General features: G+C 39.8%; 1 protein-coding gene and 2 pseudogenes across 1 annotated transcript; all 3 read left to right on the top strand.

Moving 5' to 3' along the window:
* The first annotated feature begins 243 nt into the window (after window positions 1-243).
* LOC147437387 (uncharacterized) lies at window positions 244-790 on the top strand (annotated as a pseudogene).
* Window positions 791-1,569: 779 nt separating this feature from the next.
* On the top strand, window positions 1,570-2,016 carry LOC147437386 (uncharacterized; annotated as a pseudogene).
* A 156-nt stretch (window positions 2,017-2,172) lies between these two features.
* On the top strand, window positions 2,173-2,517 carry LOC147437385 (uncharacterized). Its single transcript, XM_086485937.1, has one exon. It carries the CDS (start codon window positions 2,173-2,175, stop codon window positions 2,515-2,517), a length of 345 nt encoding a protein of 114 aa, XP_086342063.1.
* Window positions 2,518-20,991: the final 18,474 nt, after the last annotated feature.

Here is a 20,991-nt window from a genome sequence, read left to right as displayed (position 1 = left end):
AAAAGAGACGACAAGCTTGGATGGCAAGGCACGTTAAGTTCAAAAATTTTCAGAAGGGTGATTGGATGATGTTGTACAATTCCAAGCTGGGACCACACCCAGGAAAACTGAAGTTAAGATACAGGAAAACTGAAGTTAAGATACTTTGGGCCTTATCAAATTGTAGAAGAATTAGGCCAAGGAACATTTAGATTGAGGGATGTTTTTGGTACACCTGTTGTGAAACCGGTCAATGGTTTTAGGATGAAGACATTTTATGGCAAGGTTCCTGAGATTCCGAGATGGATGGTAAACAAGGCTGAGGAAATTGGAGTGAAATGGGTACAACCAGTGTTAAAGTTCAAGGCAGACTCTTTGGGGAGCACAGACCGCCATACAGTGTCCAACAGTGGGTTCATGTTGCAGAATGTGGTCGGATTTTGTTTTGACAAAAGTACGGTATTGGAGAAAATCCGCAACGAAATTGCCTTGGGTGGAATTGTCCAAGGGTTGTGTCATCGAGGAGGTCACCAGTTTCCGATGCGGAATGTTTTTAAGAGAGATTCCCTTGAAGTGAGTGGTCCAATCAACACACGTGTATGGGGCATTAACACGCACTTTCAGAATAAGGACCATCATGGGGTGGTCAGCACCCGATTTAAGGTGAAAGGCCACACTCATTTTGCATGCATGTATCCCGCGTTCGTCGTCAAAAGGAGCTTTACCACTGTGCGTGTGTTTCCTATCACCTACGACGCCATGTCTTTTGAAAGCTTCAGAAAATCTGCAGCGCCTAAACAGCAGAAGCTAGGTGAGGAAGAGATGACGCAGACCCGATCAATGAAGATGGCCATGGAGGAGCCGTTACGCCCCCGGAGAGAAAGTATTCAGAGCATGGAGGACATTGAGGGGGCAGAATCCGGTGGAGATGATGCTGTGGAGGAGATGGAGGTCGATGAGATGTTTGACGTTCATGATACCGAGGTATGGCTGCGCCGGGTTGGCCTTTATGAGTATGCATGTTTACCATGGGCTCTTTGGGAGAAGAATGAGTTTGCAAAGTTGTAGCTTTGCCACCTAAGGGAAAATGCTGGCTATATCATGGAGGGAAAGGATGTTTCCCCAACGTTGGTGGCCGAGGTTTTCAAGGTTGCTCACAATCCTTTGTACAAGGCAAAGAAAGTGATAGATGCGGTGATGAGGTTCGAATTTGGGCAGCCAGAAGGCAGTAGGGTTTATTATATGGTGCGGAATTGTGGCAAACTCCACAGTACTCAATTATTTTGGTATTTGGATAGGGTTTGTTTGTTGGCAAAAACCGCCTATATGTCCAAAGAGGCGTTTGCTCCAATTCATCATGCAGAGCGAGGGCAAAAGGTGGATTGGGAATCCTTCATTTTTTAAAGGCTGCAGCTTTTAGAGCCAAGGGATAAAAGGAGGTCACCATTTGTTTCCAAGGTAGATCCTTACTTGCAAGCAATTTTCTCATATGTGTTGCAGGTACCTCTCACACCCACACCACCGAGCTTTGTTAAGAGTCCAGATGTGCAGAGTTTGGGTGAAGCAAAGCATCGAAAGTTGGATTGGGATATGCCTAGTGGGGATAGGCTTAAATGTGCATCGGGCCAAGGAAGTAAGTTAGCAGCTGACACAGATGAAAAGGTGCAGTCATCAGGGAAGGTCACTCTTTTCCCTTCTAGGACAGGATTGAAAAAGGTCGACACCAAGAGCCGTACCATAACTTTGTTTTCGCGGAAGGTTTGCGAGGGTTCAGGGGAATAGACCCCGCTGACATAGGCCTTTAAAACAACCCCTTTTGCTAAACCTGCAAGTGTTAAAGTGGATGGGGTGTTCTCAGTTCAAGATGATGTTCAGAGTTTGTCGGACTTGAATCGATTTATCTGCAATCAGGAGGCTATGATCCTCACCCTCGAGATGCAAAAGGCAGAGGGGGAACTCATTGATAGCTTGGAGTGTGAAGTCGATCAACTGCAGAGACGGGTGGATGAAGTATTGAAGGAGAAGACATTATTATAGGAGGAGTTAGCTTGGGTCAACGCGGATATGCGTAATCAAATTTTTGAGATGGCAGGAACTGCACAAGAGGATGCAGATGTGGATGTTTTGAAGAAAGAGGTGTTTGATTACACCAAGGAACTGTGGGACCAAGCAGCAGGGCTTTTTCAAGAACACATGGCGAAGCCGATTGATAGGTACAAGTCGTGGTTTGAAGCTGCTAGAGAGCATAAGGTCTGTGAGGAGAATGTCACACTGCGTGAGCGGAATGCTGAGTTGGAAATGCAATTGGAATCAATCCGCAAGCAGCTGATGGAGCAGCATACTAGTATTCAAAAGGGACCACAAGCTGCAAATGTGCAGGAACAACATGAGAGTAGCATGGAGACAGTAGCAGAAGGTTCACTTCTTGTGGTTGAGGTGGATGCAGAACCGTTGGCAATACAGTTACCTGTGGTAGAGGATGCAATTGTTGAAGTGGAGCAGAAGCGGGGACTGGATGCAGAAAATCAAAGTGGTTGAACATGGATCAAGGGATCATGGATCCGAGGTCAATCTATGGCTCAAGCCACCAGGTTGTGCCAAGTGTTCAAGCTACACCTCGGCGGAGTAGGATTTTGACTTTAAAAGTGACTATGTAATGAACCTTAATATGGGATGTGTCTTTTGGGATCTTAAGTGTAGGGATGTTTATTTATGTCAAGAAGTGTTCGGCAATAGGCAGTTTCTCAGTTACAATGATGAAGAAGATGTAATGGCGGATTCTTGCGGGATTAAGAAAGTGACAAATGTTTGGTCAACACTGTTGTCTTTTCTCTCGTTCTGTATTCTCATCAATGTCTTATTCTAAATGCATTAAGGAAGAAGTGAGTCTTTTCAAAGTATGTTTGCAAGTCGGTATTGAAGTTTGTAGCAATGGCAGAATTTTGTGAATGTCAGAGTGGTTTGTCAGATTGTTTGTCAGAGTAGGATGATGTTTAAATGAGAGAGAGAAGGACAATAATACATCTCTCATCCCCCTAGATTTAGGGCTCAACCCCTCCTTTGTAGGGAGTTTTTGACTTTATGAAGCACCTCAAAGTTGGGCATGGTTCCGACCTAATGGTCCTAGGCCTAAGGACATTTAACACTAGCATTTGAAGGTCTTAATGAAGCTTAACCTAGGGTCTTTCAAAGCTCCATTGGATGAACATTGCTCTTTGGTAGACCATTTCCTTTTGGGCCCCTATTGAGAAATATTTATCCCTTCTCCTAGCCCATGTTGAGATAGGTCTAGCAGCCATATATACATATTCTAACCATTATTCCCTTCTATCTTACCATATTAAAAGATCAATTTAGTAAGGAAAATTATTTGAGATGAGCAGATATTGGATTTTATGACATTACCTCTCTCTTGAAATCATAGTTGCCCTTGACTATGAGGTAGAGGAGGTAAAGCCTAGCCATTATTTCGTGGTTTCCTAGCGGGTAAAGGATCCCTTTCTACCCTACAACATCATTCCATAATGGATGACTAATCCATTTGGTGCTTGAGAGACTTAGCTGCCACAAGCATGTCTACTTTTAGTCCATATCACATTTCCAAAGTAGAGTGACAAATTCTACTTCGCCACAAACATTATCCTAAGCATGCATACTTGTTAAATTTGTGCAAAATAAAAGAAAAAGGGAGAGTCTTATAAGGAAAAAACATGCTCTTTTAAAATGAATTTACATTTGCTTTCTCTATTGTAGCATTGTAAGCATTGACAAGGTTCATACTATCCTTAGCTGTGTTCCTTGCAATCATCTAGCATCTTCAAAAGGATAATTTTTTGAACTTAATAAGATACCATCAGATAATCCTACCGTGTATTAGCAACTTGTCTTCATGTTGAAGGATGGAATTGGGTTGAAGTACCTCTTCTTAATCCTTGATCTCTAGAGGGTCTTCATTTATCGGTTCTGTTGGTGGCTCTCCTTTGTAAGGCTTAAGTAGGCTCACATGAAAAGCATTGTGTAGGAGCCAATGATTGGGAAACTTTAATTGATAAGACATTTTGTTGATTGGCTTAAGAATTTAAAAAGGAACGTAGCATCTTTTTGCTAATTTAGCATAATACGCCTGGTGGCGTGTAGGATTATTTCACGTACTTTGCCTTAGGCGAAGAGCCTTGGGGAATTTCAGCAAGACCCAATCATTTTCCTTAAAAGTTAAGGCTCTTCTGTGCTTATTAGCAGCAGCCTTTTTCCTTTATTGTGTGATGGATATAGCCTCTTTAATCTTTCAAAAAGATTCTTTTAGATCTCGACTATACTCATCAGAGCAAAGATCTTCCCATGCACCTTATGTAGCAAGAGACTTTTATATCTTCCCTCTATGACCTCAAAAGGTGCCTTCCCTGCAGAAGTGTGTATGGTGTTACTGTATCCATACCCTACAAGGGGTAAGGACTTTTCCCACTGTGGGCATTGATCTACTTTCGTGACATAGGTGTTTAGTAGATCTAGGATTGTAAGGTTTGCTATCTCACTTTGGCCATCCATTTGTGGGTGATAGGCCAAAAAGAAATTTAACCTTGTGCCTAGGTTCTCAAAGAGACCCTTCCAACTGGTCATTCTAGGATCTCTATCTAACACTATATATGTTGGTAAGCCATGGTACTTTAAAACCTGAGATATAAAGAGGGTTGCCATTTGGTGTGCCTTAATAGTCTTTTTGACAGGTATAAAAATGTGCTTGTTTGCTAAACCTGTCAATTATTGTTCATATTCTAGACTTGGGCAATCCAAAGATAAAATCCATGGATATGCTCTCCCATGGTGAATTAGGAATTGGCAATGGCTGAAGCAATCTAGGTTGCTTCACTCTATCATACTTTGTCTTTTGGCACATGACACATTTTGAAACATACTCTTGTATGTCTACTTTCATAGTGGGCCAATAGAAGTAGGTCTCTACTCCTCAAAGAGTAGGTTGAATCCCTCTATTCCCTGCATAAGGAGGAGCATGTGATTCATACATTACTTTCTCATGAAATGAGTCAGTAACACATAGCCTATTGCCATAGAGGAGATAACCATCCTGCAAGGTGAATGGTTCCTCTTTCTTTCCTAAGGCAAGGGCTGAAATGACTCCTTGAAATTAGGGTCAGTAGCATACTCATCTATCATAAAAGATAGATCATTGTGAGTTGATATAGACACCGCATTTTCTCTTGGCCATCGTGATAATGCATCGGCCACTTGATTGTGCTTGCCAGCAATGTCTACAATATGAAAATTAAATTGAGAAATAGATTTTCCCACTTCATTTGTTTGTTGGAGAGCTTGGTTTGCGTCATAAAATACTTGAGGCTTTGGTGATCTGTGCATAGGATGAATGGAGTCCCTAATAGATATTGCTTCCATGAGTCTAGGGCATGTAGAACAACTAGTAGCTCCTTTTCATTTATGCCCAATACTCGCTCATTAGAGTTAAGTTTTTGACTCTTGTATGCTATGACATGCCCTTCTTGAAGCAAAACTGCTCCAAGGCAATCACCACAAGCATCACATTGGACCTCAAATGGCCTTGAGAGATCCGGCAGTGTAAGCACATGTTGAGAGATGAGATTCTCTTTGAGCTTGTCAAAAGCATTTTGCTCTTTTGTGATCCATGTATACCTAACATTCTTTTTCATTAAGTCATGTAATGGTCCTGCTATTAGCGAGAATTTCTCTATGAAGCATCTATAGTATGCACACATACCAATAAAGCTTTGTAGCTCATTAAATTCCTTGGATTAGGCCATCCTTTTATTACCTCTAGCTTTGATGGATCCATTTGGATGCCATCTTGAGAGATATTGTGACCTAGGTATTGAATCTTTTGTGGGAAACTTTCACTTTTCTTTTGATTCATGAAAATTTTATTCTCTCTCAAAACTTGAAACATTACCTAGAGATGTTGCTTATGCTCCGCAAGAGAATTGGAGTAGATGATGATATCATCAAAGAATACTCCAGTAAACTTGCGGTAGGGCCTAAATATTTTCTCAATTTAGTGGTTGAATGTGGTTTAAGCATTTGTCAAGCCAAAAGGCATGACAATATATTCATAAAAACCAAATATTGTACAAAAAGCGATCTTTACAATATCTTCATTGACTACCCTTATTTGTTGATTGTCACTTTTAAGGTCAATCCTACTGAAGTACGTAGACCCTTGTAATTTATCAAATAGATCTTCTACCCATGGCACGGGCAATCTATTTTTGATAGTGATCCTATTTACTGCTCTATAGTCAACACACATACGATATGTGCCATCTTTCTTTTGGACTAAAAGGATTGGTGAATAAAATGGTAAAGGGCTAGGCCTCACTATCCCCTTTTCTACTAGCTCATGAACTTGCCCCATGATCTCCTCTTGTTGAACTTTGAAACTCAATAAGGAGTCTTATTAGGCGGTGAGGTCCCTTGTAGAAGCTCTATTGCATGATCGTCACCCCCTCGTCTTGGAGGTATCTCCCTAGGGATATCATCAATAAAAAAGTCTTGCAATTTACAGAGGAAAGTAGACAACTTGAATTCCTCTTGATTGCAACCATTTTATCTAGTGAAACAACGAGATCATTTAAGGATTCCTTAACAAAAATCATTATGCAAAAATTGAGCTTTTCCTTGAAAGAAGACGTATTTACAAGGGGTATGGTGTTGCCCGACTCATCGGCATCTATGTACATGTTCTTTTCCTTGTAGTTAAAATATATTCTCCTTTCAGGGAACTTCATATTGGTAGCCATGCGATTGAACCATGGTGTGCGTTTTGTTACACGTGTCGGAGGCTATGAACGTGCATGTGCATTGTGTGCAAGCCTCAAAAGGCTACAAGCACACAACTAGACAGTCCTAGCAAGCTCAAAGAAACAATGGTGTGTCACTCACCGCTCAATGCTTCCATTATTGTCAAGGATCCTATGCTACAAAGAAGAAGGAGCCACCGCTGATGCTGCACTCAACCGCCTTGCCGTTGTTGATGTCGTCGCAATGCTCTCTCTCTCTCTCTCTCTCTCTCTCTCTCTCTCTCTCTCTCTCTCTCTCTCTCTTCTCAATCATACACACTCACACATACAAACGTGAGCACACGAAGGAGAAGGAGATAGAGATAGAACAAGAGAACTTCTTAACTTGCACCTCCAAGAATGAGGATTTTTAGGTCAAATGGACCTTTTATAAGAGTTTGACCCATTCACACATGGCGTCCACAGTGGGCTGCGATCCCCGAGGGATTCACCATGGAAAACTTACCTCACTACGTAAGTGCAAGGGAGGGGTTTTTTTTTATCAAGTTACATAAGCGTATAAGTTAGGGGCATGCCTCAATAATTTATCTCCCCATCTTAAAAATAAGGGAGGGATTATCATATTAATGGGGGGGGGGAACTGACCCGGGTTGATTACTTGTAGCGATTGGTCACTGGTGTGATTATCATATTAATGGGGGGGGGGGGGAACTGACCCGGGTTGATTACTTGTAGCGATTGGTCACTGGTGTACACTAGAACTCAGATGAATTTGGGGAAGTTTTTTATGAGGCCACACATCAAATTTTGCATCAAGCCGATCATAGGTAAGGGCTAATTTGGAGCAAGTGAAGGGTTGATTTACACCAAATTTGGATGTGTCAAAATTGGATAAGTAGCCACCAGAGTGCAGGCTGATTGCGCACATATTTTGAAAGTCAACTAAGACACATTGAGGGTACATCTAGTTATCAACAGAAGTGGTTCCTTAGTACATTGCCAGTCACTATGCTACACACTCTTTGACTAGTTTTACTCAGTTAGATCATGTGAGACCTAAAGTTTATAAGTAAGAAAGGGGTATGATAGTTTTCTTCATTGATTTTCGTATAAGCGTAGAAAGGGGGGTCATATTCCCTAATATGAGTCGTATATAGGGGTTTTATCAAAGTTGTTTGCTCGCAGGTGGCGTCCATTTTGTATATAGAGTGAATCCCCCGGGCCGAGATCTTTGCAAGACTATTGTAAAAATAAGATAAGTGGTGCACCTCTCATCGGTGATCACCTACACACCTATTGGACCGACAAGACCGGTCCATGACTCAATCAAATAAAGAATAAGGCATTCATTGAAGGTGATAGTGTGTTCGTGAAGGTTAACGCATGGTGCCCCTAAGATAACATCCTCATGTTGAGAGGGGAGATGAAAAATTCCTCTTTGTCGACATAGCTTTGGACATGAAGCCTCAATTTCCCAATCAAGGGAGTAAGGGAGGCATTTTGTCCCTTGAAAGCCCCCAACAGTCACAGTGTCTCCCATCTCAAAAGAATGTATGCCTAACTTGGTTGTGAGTTGAGCTAGGGTCAAAAAGGATAAAGGCATCATGCTCTCTCACCTTTCCCCAAGCATAGGAAAGGAGAGATCCTTTGCAATGAGAATCCCTTTTTGGAGTTTCAACCATAAAAGCTCTAGGTGGATCATTGCATGCATTTCTTTGGGGGCAGGTGTGATAGCCATGTCCTTGCTCCCTGCAGTTGAATCACTTGTTGTATTTGTGAAAATGCTCTAGCTCTTCCGAGGAGAGTCTATTCTTACCTTTTGTAAACTCCTTTCTCCTTACCTTTTTTTTTTTTTGTTGCTAGAGTTTCCTTTAGAAGAATTTTGAGCATTGCTCTTCTCTTTAGGCTCCTTTTGGTCTTTAGTTTCCATGGGCTTAGAATTCCTCTTAGCCCCTTGTTGGAAATTGATTTGTGAAGCAACCATAGTATGATGTATGACCATAGAGATGGTCCTAGGCCTTTGAGAATTGACATATTTGGCCATCTCTTCAGATAGCCCAGCACAAAACTCTTGTTTTTGTTCTCCAAAGTCTATCTTTTTGTAGACGATGGTTTTGAGATGCAATTCCCAAAAGTTATCCATACACTTGTGGATAGACTCATAGGAAGACAACTTCAAACTTCACCATTTGGAAAGAACTTTGTCTTTGGCATTGCTTGCAATAAATTGCTTCATTTATGGAAGCTCTTAGGGCTTTTCACGTCCTTAGAGATTTTCCATTAGCTCATAGACTAGACCGCCATTCTCTGGTGGACTTTTGAAAATGCATAGCTACATGTCATAGCTTAGAGGACTCCGTGAAGCCCTCGTCTCCAAAGGCCACATCAAATTGCTGGATGAAGGCCAAGACTTTGTCCATAGCACCAAAGGTGCCATCATAGGTGAGAAAAGAGATGTTTTTTCCTCCCTCCTTGAACTTCTTGATCTTGTTGGACCTTTTCCAAGCAGCATAATACTTTTGATGCCCTCTCCTTCTAGGCTCTTTATGGGATAAGCCGCTACTTTCATTGGAAGAAGAGGAAGGTGATAAGGATGAAGAAGAGGGTGACCTCTTTCTCTCCAAAGAAGAAGGTGATGAAGATGGAGAAGAGGGTGACCTATTTCTCTCCTTTTTCTTCCTTTGATTCCTCTCTTCCTTCTTGGGATTGCGAGGGGAAGGACTATGCGGTTGTATTTTCCTCTTAGAAGGAGTTGGAGATCTTTGTGACCGCCGTTATCATGGAGCCACATCTTCCAAAGGGTTTGGAGACTCACTTCTTTCTCTTTCATATGGTTCCTCCTCTTCTCTCACCGGAGAAAGTCTTCATTTGGAAATCTCACTAAGAGGCTTCCTAGGTACTCACTCTTCTTGGGGAGTTTGGAGAATCCCATAGGTGCGAAGTTGTTGGTGGACAACTTCACCTTGTAGAGTGGGGTTGCCCATGGCTTGTTGTAGCCCAGTGATAAGATAACTCACAAGCATAGCGGAATCATTAGTAGAACCTTCATGTTCAAAATCAAAGTCATCAATATTCATTCTACTCTCTTTATTATTGTCAGCCATGCTATCAAATTTTAGGTGTATGCTAACTTATTCTTTGTTGGTATCTTAAAAATCTATGGTAAAAGGCTTTTAGGACCTCTCCTCTTAATCAAGAAAAGAGAAACCAATAGCTTTGATACCAATGTAATGGAACTAGGCTAATAACATTGATTGTAGATGAATTAAAATGACAGTAGTGAGCATTTCATTAAGGAAAATTCCTAATGAAGGTAGAGAGGGAGTACTTGATGAAAGATAACAATATAATATGACACCTAGATAGCTTGGCATGAACAATACTTATAAAAGAGAGAGAAGTAGAGAAATTGACAACAGTTGAGGATGGGATTTACTTGGAGCCGGCACTCTCCTCTCAAAAAGGATTTTGCATTATATGATCTCCCATAAAGAGAGACCTGGTACAATACATTCTATGTGTTCTTTGAGACCTTGTTGATGCCACGAAGATGGAAAGCTTCATGCACCAAGATTAAGCCCACAACAATAATTAAACTTATTTGCGATAACACAAACTTGTCCTCAACCTCAATCCCAAGACCTCAAACACCTTCAAAGGTGAAAGAGCTGGCAGGGAGTGAGCAAAGTAAAGAGGAAGAAGATGTAACATACAAGAAAGAAGTATTCTCCTCACCATAGATTACTCTAAGAGCTTAGCTTAGCATAGTAATATAGATGGTAGAGAAGATGAGCATGCCATTGAAGCTTAACTCTTGCTTGGATCTGCATTCCATAGTCAAGAGGTGTTCGTGTAGGCTCTCTACTTCTCAAGCTTGGAGAAGGAGATGGAGTTCTTGCTCAATGCATGAAAAAGTGTGAGTGTTTGTGGTTGAGTATGCCAAAAATGAGAGCCTCCTCTTGCCTTGGTCGACCCCTCTCTCTTCTAACACTAGCTTGCACCCTATTAGCCCATGCCAGGGCCTAGCCAATCAATGGTCTGCAACATAACAAGCAAGGGGTGTAGCATTGTGAAAAATGTCCCCCTTTCCCCTTTTGAGAGAGATCTTAGCTTATTATTTAAATGAAGCTAAATTTTGATTGGACCTCTAGGTCTGCTAGCCAATACGAATTAAGCTAGCTTAATTTGGGCTGCTTAATTCTCATTAGAGCCCTTGATAGACTGTCCAATAAGAATTTGGGGGTCTTAATTTTTATTGGCTCTTTGTATAGGCTTTTTCTAAATTGTTTAAGTTTAATTTACTGAAGCTTAATTCTCATTGGACATTGTCATATGCCATCCAATAGGAATTAGGCTTGAATGGGGTAAACTCTGCTAGGTGCTTGACATGTGTCCTTAATGCCTCTTATTTCTTGGGCATGCCTTGAGTGAGTGTGTGTGTGAGTGTGTGTGTGTGTGTGTGTGTGTGTGTGTGTGTGTGTGTGTGTGTGTGTGTGTGTGTGTGTGTGTGTGTTTAAGAAAGATTATCTAACAATATTTTGATTCCACAAACTATTGAATCATACAATGGGACTAGAGACCAATCAACGTGTAAAAATTAAATCTTATGTATACATTAGATAACAAGTAGATAAAGTTAAGACTACAATTGACATTTAAACTTGCTACTGACATATAGTATATCACATGTTATTATCAAAGAATCATATACAAGGGCCGTCTATCACTAAGAAAAATAACCGAATAGTGGTTGATCTTCTATTATTGTTGTAGTTGTCGTTGTAATCCCAAGGAAAGAATCTCTTACCTTCCACCATCCAAGAAACATAACAAACTTGTCAGTAAGCTTGCTAGTATTTACTTGGGAAGAAAGGTGTCAATGACCCCTTCCCCTTGTTATCGGTGTCAAAAATTACAACAAAACTACTAGCTCAAACAGAGATTTTATACAAAGGAATTGTGCGGACCTTCAATTTAAGAAATATAGTTGATTTATGTAACCAAAGAAAAGATATAGTAGATTACTAATAAAAAGATACATTAGCTTATAAAAACTCATTGACACATTATGAGTTTCCAACAAAAATTTAAAATTAACCCATGTTATGTTTGCCTAAGATGCATTGAGTATCAAGATGCAATTATGAAAATAAGGACTATTGTTTTGGTTTTCATAGCCTCACATTATTGCCATTCTGCATTGTTGTTATGTAGGTGTGTGCAAACATATGTATGCATGCATTTTTATGTAGGTGTGTGCATACATGTGTAAGCATGCATTTTTATATGTCTCTTTAGACATTCAAGTCTTCAACTTTGTGTGTGTGTGTGTGTGTGTGTGTGTGTGTGTGTGTGTGTGTGTGTGTGTGTGTGTGTGTGCGCGCGCGCACGCGCGTGTGCACGTGCACATGTGTGTGTGCGTGTTCTCTCTCATCCCATTGGATTAGGGCTCGCCCCCTCCTTTGTAGGCAGTTGTTGACTTTATGAAGCACCTCAAAGTTGGGCATGGTTCCCAGCTAATGGTCCTAGGCCTAAGGAAGTTTTACACTAGCCTGTGGAGGTCTTAATGAAGCATAACCTAAGGTCTTTCAAAGCTCCATTGGATGCACATTGCTCTTTGGTAGACCATCTTGTTTTTTACCCCTATTGAGAGATAATTGTCCCTCCTCTTGGTCCCCCATTGAGATAGGTCTAGTAGCCATATATCCATATGCTAACCCTTGTTCCCTTCTATCTTCCTATACTAAATGAAAATCATTTGGGATAGGTACATATTAGATTTTATGCCATTGCATTTGAATAGATTTGCCATCAATTTATGTTGGATTTAACACAATTGGTCTCTATTCTTCACTCTTTCCATCTATGGCTTCTTGAGCTTGAGCTCTTGTTACCACGTTGATAGGAGAAATTTTCTTGGCATTTGATCCACTTGAACTAGGTAGAATTTCTATATTTTGATTGGTGTCTTCCCTGTTCTATAAAGATTTTTAGGCCAATCTTTAATGGCATGTGTCTAGCCAAAATCTAGATAGTATCAATGTTTACTCATTTTATATACAATGTATAGGACAACAAACACCTCCACAGTCATAGCATGTTCCTTTTTGCTTAGGTCTTTGTGGTGATGGTTGACTTATGGGAGGCGGATGATACGGCCACTTTGTAACATGGCTATAATTGTTGCAACACACACTTGCTCCATGGTTTTTCTATTTTTTGTTCAATTGCACACCATTTTGGTTGTTGTAGCATATTTGCATTTAATGATTGTGTTTGAGTATATATAATAGCAGCTCTGTCATCATTAGAAAGTGGTGGTTCTTCTCTCTGCTTATGTGTGGTCTCTCAGTCCTCAACACAACATTGTTTTGTCCCACTAGATATCTTGGTGTTGGTGGTTGATTCATTTGGTGGAGAGTTGTATGGTTTATCCCTCTATCACATACCAATTGTAATAAGACTCATTGGTTTCATAATTGGTTTACTTTTGTTCAATGGCACACCATTTTGGTTGGTGAGGAACATTTAACACTATGGGTCTTAGTTGTAAGAAGCACCTCGGGGGGGTCACTATATGTAAAACCTATATATCACGTGCATTCAAGGACTATTTATAAAACCCCTTAGCCGTGAATTTTTCACCAATAAAAGGGAGCCTTTTCCTATAAAATTTGTATTAAAAAAAAATCAAGATCATTTCTTCAACACCCTTTTGTATATGAAAATGTGAGAAAATATATAATAAAATAATCCCTATGGTGATAGGTATTTTTTTATTATGGTAACCTCTTTGAGTGAAGCACTAAGTGGCATGATGATTGCTTCCACAGATATCACACTTCCTCATTTGAGGTTGTCTAACATTTTGTGCTTGTTTGAAGGCTTGCTTCATCCTTTTGACCACCTCTTCAACTAGTTTCTCAACATTGGCTAGTAGTTGGCCTTTGTTGCCCTTTTGAGCAGTCTTTTGAGTGGAAGTTTCACTAGTAGTGTAACTCATTTCAATGGTTGAGATATCTGTGTCTTCCAATATCTCACCATAAGATTTGTAATTGTCCACAAGATAGAAAGTTTCTTTAGTTACTCCTTCTTGAGAAGCAAAATCCTTTAAGCGAAGATCCTTTTTTAGTGTTTTATTTTTCATACCTTCAATGAAAAACACTGTTAATTAGTCTTATTGTGGTACCTCTCCTCAAGATATTGTTTAAAACTCACGTGAAGATCCTTTTTTTGGTTTTGTACTTCATACCTTAAACGAAAGCACAATTAATTGGTCTTGTTGTTGTATCTCTTGTGGTGGAGATCTCTCAAGATATTGTTTGAACCTCAGTGAGGCTTCCTTCATGTTCTCATTGTCCTTTTCTTTGAAATCATATATCTGCGACACAATGTTATGCTTTATTTCCCATTTAGAAAATTATTTTGCAAACCCTATCAAGAGATCCTCTACTGTAGCAAAATCCTCTCAATTTAGCGGTTGGAACCAAGTTAAAGCTATCCCTTCCAAGGTCAATCTGAATCCTTTCTATTTGATGTGGAAATCATGCACTTGCTTTGCTCTCAAGACTTGCTTAAAAAGTGCTACATGGGCATGAGGATCCCTTGATCCACCATATTTCTTGTTCATGTATTTTACTACTTAAGATGGTCTCAATCGTTGTGGTTTGGCCACATATCTTATTATTTTTGGGTCGCTTTTGAAGACTTCTCTTCCTATTTCTTGTTGTCTTGGAGGAAATCCTGGAGAAATCCTCTTGGATGTATGCTTTGGCATTGTTTCTTGAGATCTATTTCGAAATTGTGATCTTCTTGACCCCATTAAAACGGTCTATTCTCTTGTTTTGGTCATCAACTTTGAGCTAGACTCCCTTTAATAGTAGTTCTGGATGTTTAATGATGTAGCTTCAATTTTTGAAACATGTGAGTATCTTCAAGACTCATTGAATCTCATTCTTGCCATGTTCTTTTGTCTCAAACCCTCGTGAATTGGTTCCCATGGTGCATTCACACCTAGTTGTATGTAGTGAGTAGAGAGTGAAGTACCCATATAAGTATATCTTTCCAAATTAATCAGATTGACAGGGTTTTTACTCTCGTCCATACTTATCTACCATAAAACATTGCACTCATTGGATGTTTGTATATGTGAATACATAGAGGATTTTGTGATTTGTCAACTCTCTAGCATTGGGTTCAACACACTTATAGAAGTTATGTTGATCCATGTTTATGAGCCTGTATAGACCCATGTCAATGTAATCTATCTTAACTCTCATGGATTCATTAGTTTTGATGAATTTCATCTTAGATTTTTTTATTAGAGGATGTTTTGCTCCTCTAGGTCTTCATCACTTTTTTCTCTCATACCTCCAAACACATGCATTTGAGTTGGCGTATGTAGTGGTTGGTATGGATCCCAATGATACAGATAACCACTTATCAAAGATTTATGAGTTTTATCTTGAGGAATGGCAAGGTATGATTGGTACACTTCCTTGTTTTCTCTAAAATCCCTGTTCGTGTGTGTTGTAAGATTTCTTGCGGTTTATATATTTCACATATCTCTAGCTTCAATAGAAAATCTTGGTGGTGGATGATTTGACATGTATAAAGCTTACTCAACACTCTCAAGATATTCCTTGACTCTCTCACCTTGGTTTAGTGAAAGCAATTCCTTTTTGTCCGTTGTCACCTTGTCAGGTCTCTAACAATTCAAGTGTTGATGGCCCTTAGATCTTAAGACAACCATTGTAGGCACACTAAAATTTTAAAATTGGGAATCATGTTGAAAAATGGCTTCAAAAAATAGGAATCCTCTTTAAAAATAGTCTTGGTGAACTAGACTTGAAACAATAGTTTCAAGACCAAGAAACAAGAACATGTCTTGCTTGTAGCTTTGCCTTCAAAGAGTATTTTTGGTGTGCTTTGTTTTACCTTCAATCACAAACCTTTTTGCTACCAAATGAAAGAGCTATCTGACCCTCAACTTCTAAACTCTATCAAATGAAAAAACCTCATTTTGCCACTATGTTGCTTAGTGAAATGGAATGGGGTTTAAGGTTTATAAGAACACTAGTACAGCTACAAGCTCACGCAACCACCATAAGATTGAATCCTTGGCACTTTATCATTCTCTATTGTTTCTTGGTGATTTGTGTGTAGATTCACCCTAACCATGCAAAAGGGAACCAAGTCCAAGTCATTTTCATCACAAAACTTGGTAGGTGTGATCAAATTGACACACACATCTAAGATGGCCTAAATCTGGGTCCACTCCAACAGTTCCATTTTTTTCTTTAGGAAAAGGCTCAGGTATATAGTCTGAATCCTCAAATGGTCTCACTCTCTTGTATTTTTCCTTGATAGAACTATCATAGTCTAAAGCTCCACACATCCACAGGTGAGCTTTAGAGTTCAACCATGCAGGTACTTCAGACTCTCTAGCAGTTGGAGAGTCAAAATCCTCTAGGGGTGTTTTTTGTACATCTATGTAGTTGTGGTCACTTTGGGAGTCACTACCTTCTTTTTTTCTTGTTATTTTTTGTTTTGCATGTGCTGCCGTAATGCTTTCAATGGTATTTTTGTCTCCGGTTATGATCCACTTGAAGATGGTAAAATCTCCTCAATGTTCACCGTCACCTTTCCACCTTTATCTGGGTTCTACAAACAATCTGAGTATAGGTGTTTAATCCCACACCCTCCACAATATCCTCCATCACTCTTCTTCCCTTGAAGAGTTTTGACTACAGCATTCGATTGATCCTTAGGGCAGTCTCTAGTCCAATGTCTCGATCGCCGCATTTGAAACAAGGTCTCGGAGGTCTCTATTGTTTAGGTTGTTGAGCAGATGGTCTTTAAGGATATGAATTTGGTCTAGATTCACCCTGTTAGCCATGAACATCAATGTTCCCTGACTTAGGGTAAACCCTTCGCTCTAAATTAAGTTTCCCTTTATCAACTCTGAAGCTCTAGAGGATGAGACATCACTTTCTTATATAGGATTCCATGACCCTTGATGGATAAGGATCACTTTGATGACAATGTCTGTGGTGTTCTTCCTCATGATACATATACATTGGTACTAAGGCACTCTCCTCTGGGTACTGATTCAGATACATATACCTCACTACTACATGATATTCTCCCGAGAGTGGCGATTGTCGACCTAACAAAGGTTTTGGTCTCTCCACTCATGGTTGTGCATTTATTGGTCCTGAGGAGTATCCTGGTGGTGGTGGTGGTGGTGGTGATTGTTGGTAATGAGGATTTTCTGGCATGTTTTGTTGGTATTGAGGGTTAGGATGATATGGCCTTTCCCTAACTTTCCCGAGATTGTAGTAGCATTCCTCCATAGGATGGTTTGTCCACGTATTCTCAATGGCACACCGCTTTTGCATAGGATATGGTTGTGGCAGCATAGTGGATTGTGGTGTCTGATGATCTCCTCCATAGGCTAAGCATCGCCTCAATGGTGGTACTTCTGGTTCTAAATCCCCAACTTTTGTCCCATTCTTCTAAAAAGTTCTTCAGTGTTCACGGGTGTTTATTGTTGTGATGACATTTAATTTGTGCTTGGTCCATTGGTTGCAAATCAAGAATAGATTGAATTTGCATCTTCATCTTGCGCAATTTTCCACTAAGTAGACAACTTCCTTAGTGACCTCGTCCAACGTCATATTATCTTCTCATTCATTCATAAAAATGATCATCTCAAAGAACCTTATAATGTTTCCTTTTATACCCTGGCTCCGAGTCTTATGGTACAAAAGCTAGGTTTTTCATAATAGCATCAAAATTTACATTTTTGGCTTCAAAAATGGTAGATATAGGTTTTGGAAGAGGCGTCACTATCAATTGGAATTACAATTAAAATTACAAGAGTGATGTTATAAATTGGGATCCTTGTTGGATTCTTCCAGCATCTGAGCTTGTGAATGCATGTTAGAGCTTATATGCAAATCTTATACACATCTCTCTATGGTCTGCATAGCTACACAATGCATCATGATAGTGTCTTATCAAGTGATTGAAAATCCCTATTGCAAATTCTCCCACTACAGCTACTAGATCTTGCCTCAACACTAGTAGGTCACACATGAGATGCCCAAATGCTACCAAAATCTATGCAACCTTGGTTGTACTAGCCTCCTTTATTGCATCTGATACACTACATCATTTGGAATACTCATCACGTATGTATGTGTTATCGTTGAAAGTGGGATGGCTATGTCCCTCTCATACATAGGTGGAACCATGTTTCCTTGCATTATCTTATTAGTCTCTAGCATGATCATATCAAAGAACTCTATGTCTATCATCTCTATGTGTGTCTCTAGGGAGAAAACCTGCTCTGTCTCTATTTTCATAGACTCAGACAACACATGTTGTGCCTCATTAGAGTAGTCTCACTCCACCTCTACCTGTGCACAGTCCACTGCCATGTCTTGCACAACTACATGCTCTGTCTCTTGAGCATATTGGAGCTCACTTGTGAATGAGACACGTCTCCTCTCTTGCATAGCACATGTGAATGATGCAATCAAGACCACACTGTCTTGAACCTCAGATACATCCAATGGAGCAAAGAAGCCACATCTAGCTCCTCTCGTAATCACAAGCAAATAAAAATGCATCTAGAAAGACTACTCTCAAAGCAGTACATGACAGGTGTCCTACCAAATACTTGTAGTCTATGACTCCTTATGAAGCATGGCATGATAAGAAGTCATCTCTTGATCATGTGCATGTTTTTTATTCTTTAGCTTATGCTTTGGTGCCACAAAAACAACGTTAAAAAATTTGGGTGATAAGGATTTTAAATGCATCTTTGTTGTTTACAGTATTGAAAGCAAAGGTTACAGGTATTATACTATCCACAAACAAAATGTATCTTAGTTTCACAAAATTTCATGTTTGTGGAAGATTCTATTCAGCCTTTGTTATCATGTACAAGAGATAGTAATGTAAGCTCACAAGATATTTATGACACTTGGTTACCTCTTTTAAATGGTGGAAACTTGAATGTAAATTCCAATGAGGCAAATATACAACCTATGGGGTTTTTTACAAATGCTACACATCAGACTAGTATGATGAAAAGATACATGATGTACTTGATGTGGAAAGGGTTGAGAATGAGGAGGCTAGAGGTCTGCCAAAATGGATGGTGCATACTTTGCGTGAAAGTAAATTGAATGCATACATGTCTAGTCATACTTCTTCAGGTTCTTGCCATGCATCTTATGCATCAGATTGTTATGCTTTGGCTATTTCTGGTTTATATGATGAGGAGGAACCTCTTTCTCTTGATGAAGCACATAATTTATAAATTTGGATGGTTGTCATGCAATCAAGATATGATGTGCTTGTAGAAAATGGCACATGTACTTTATGTGATTTGCCTACTGGCAAAAGGGCCATTGGTACAAAATGGGTTTACAACTTGAAACATAAGCAGGATTGTGAGATTGATGGCTACAAGGCTCGACTTGTGGCAAAAGGTTATGCACTACAAAAAGGCATAGATTATGAAGAGGCTTTTGCTTCCACTTCTCATATGACTACTATTTGTTTTCTATGTGCATTGGCAACTCATTTTGGATGGGATGTACATCAATAAGACATTGTTGGTGATTTCTTGAATCGTGATATATTTGAGGAAGTTTACGTAACGCAGCCTCATGGATTTGTTAAGAAAGGATAAGAAGATAAACTGTGCAAATGTAAGAAAGCTTTGTATGGGTTGATGTAGTCTTCTCCTCCTGCTTGGTATGAGAAAGATGACACTCATTTGGTCAAACAAGGCTTTCATAACATTCCAACTACAAGCACTTTGTATGTCAAGCATGAGGGTGATGTATTTCTCATCGTCATTCTACATGTAGATGATGTGCTTTTTATTGGCCCAAATGAGACACATATTACTGAATTTATGGCTGATTTTCTTTTGCATCATTACTTGGGCATATAGTTTAAGCACTGTGATGGAGGTATTGCTTTGTGTCAAGCAAGATACATAGAGACATTACTATGTAAGTTTGGACTTGAGGACTACAAACCTATTGCAACCTCAATGGAGACAGGTTTGAAATTGAGTCTTCATGATGCTGGAAATCTTGTCGATGCTACTTCAGATATTCAATTTGCAATCTCACAGGTCAACAGATTTATGCATAGCCCAAGGTCTAAGCATCCGCAGGTTGTTAAGCGGATCTTTTGCTACTTGAGTGGCACTTTACATCTTGGGTTGTTTTATCCCAAGGGAGCATCATTGCCGCCAGATTTTCATGCTTTCTTGAACTCGGGTTGGGCTGAGTGGATTTTGTTTCATGCTCAACAGTTCATGCATATCATGATTGAGTAAGAAGGAACCTACTATGGCCACTTTCAATTGTGAGGATGAGTACATGGCAGTCTTCAAAGCTACAATTGAGTGTGTATGGCTTAGATGCCTTAAGGATGATTTGGTGTTGGACAAGAAACTATCAACGTCATCTACACTGACAATTAGAGCAAATTGGTAGTTGCAAGGAACCCAGTTTTTCATGCTCACACAAAGCACATTGAGGTGCATTATCATTATATCAGAGAGAGACTCTCAGTAGGAGAGATAATCTTAGCTTACATGCTAACATAGGACAACCTTGCAAATCTACTCACAAAGGCATTGCCTCATGAGAAACTTGAAGCTTTCTGCAAAGCTTTGGGCTTGATTCCCTTTGTGGATTGATCATGTCCTTAGGGCATGGCGCTTTCCTATACACTAGGTTCTAGCTCTCATTCACAACATCACTCCCAGGGGGGATTTGTTACCATATACGTGGATGTGATGTGTGGGAACACACTGAGGACCACCATGACATTTTCTCTCACTAGAAGATTTTTCCCTCGTGCATTGTACATACGTCCATCATTCTAGGGCTAACTTATCTTCAATTGTACACTAAGCAATATAGTCTATGTTGTGTTCCTTGAGCTTCTTCATGTTCTCCAAGTTGTGTGTGCTTGCCTTCAACCCTGATTCCAACACAATGGGCACAAAGACCTCGAGGGATTTTTTTAATAAAGAAAACAAGAAAGATACAGCAAAACCCATGCAAAGTTTCCTTGCCATGGGCACCTAGGGAATGAACATATCCAACTTTTACAGGGAGTCAACAACCCATAGAATCATAAGCCTAATAGACAAAAGGATAAGTCACGTCTCCTTTTGGACGACACTAGT

Source organism: Adiantum capillus-veneris, chromosome 17 (assembly GCF_014529385.1).
Source record: "Adiantum capillus-veneris isolate H3 chromosome 17, ASM1452938v2, whole genome shotgun sequence".
NCBI lineage: Eukaryota > Viridiplantae > Streptophyta > Polypodiopsida > Polypodiales > Pteridaceae > Adiantum > Adiantum capillus-veneris.
The sequence above is the reverse complement of the archived record's forward strand: the minus strand, read 5'-3'. Positions and strand labels throughout refer to the sequence as shown.

Coding starts and splice junctions, on each gene's coding strand:
- LOC147437385 (XM_086485937.1), top strand. CDS start 2,173: ATGGCGAAGCCGATTGATAGGTACAAGTCGTGGTTTGAAGCTGCTAGA.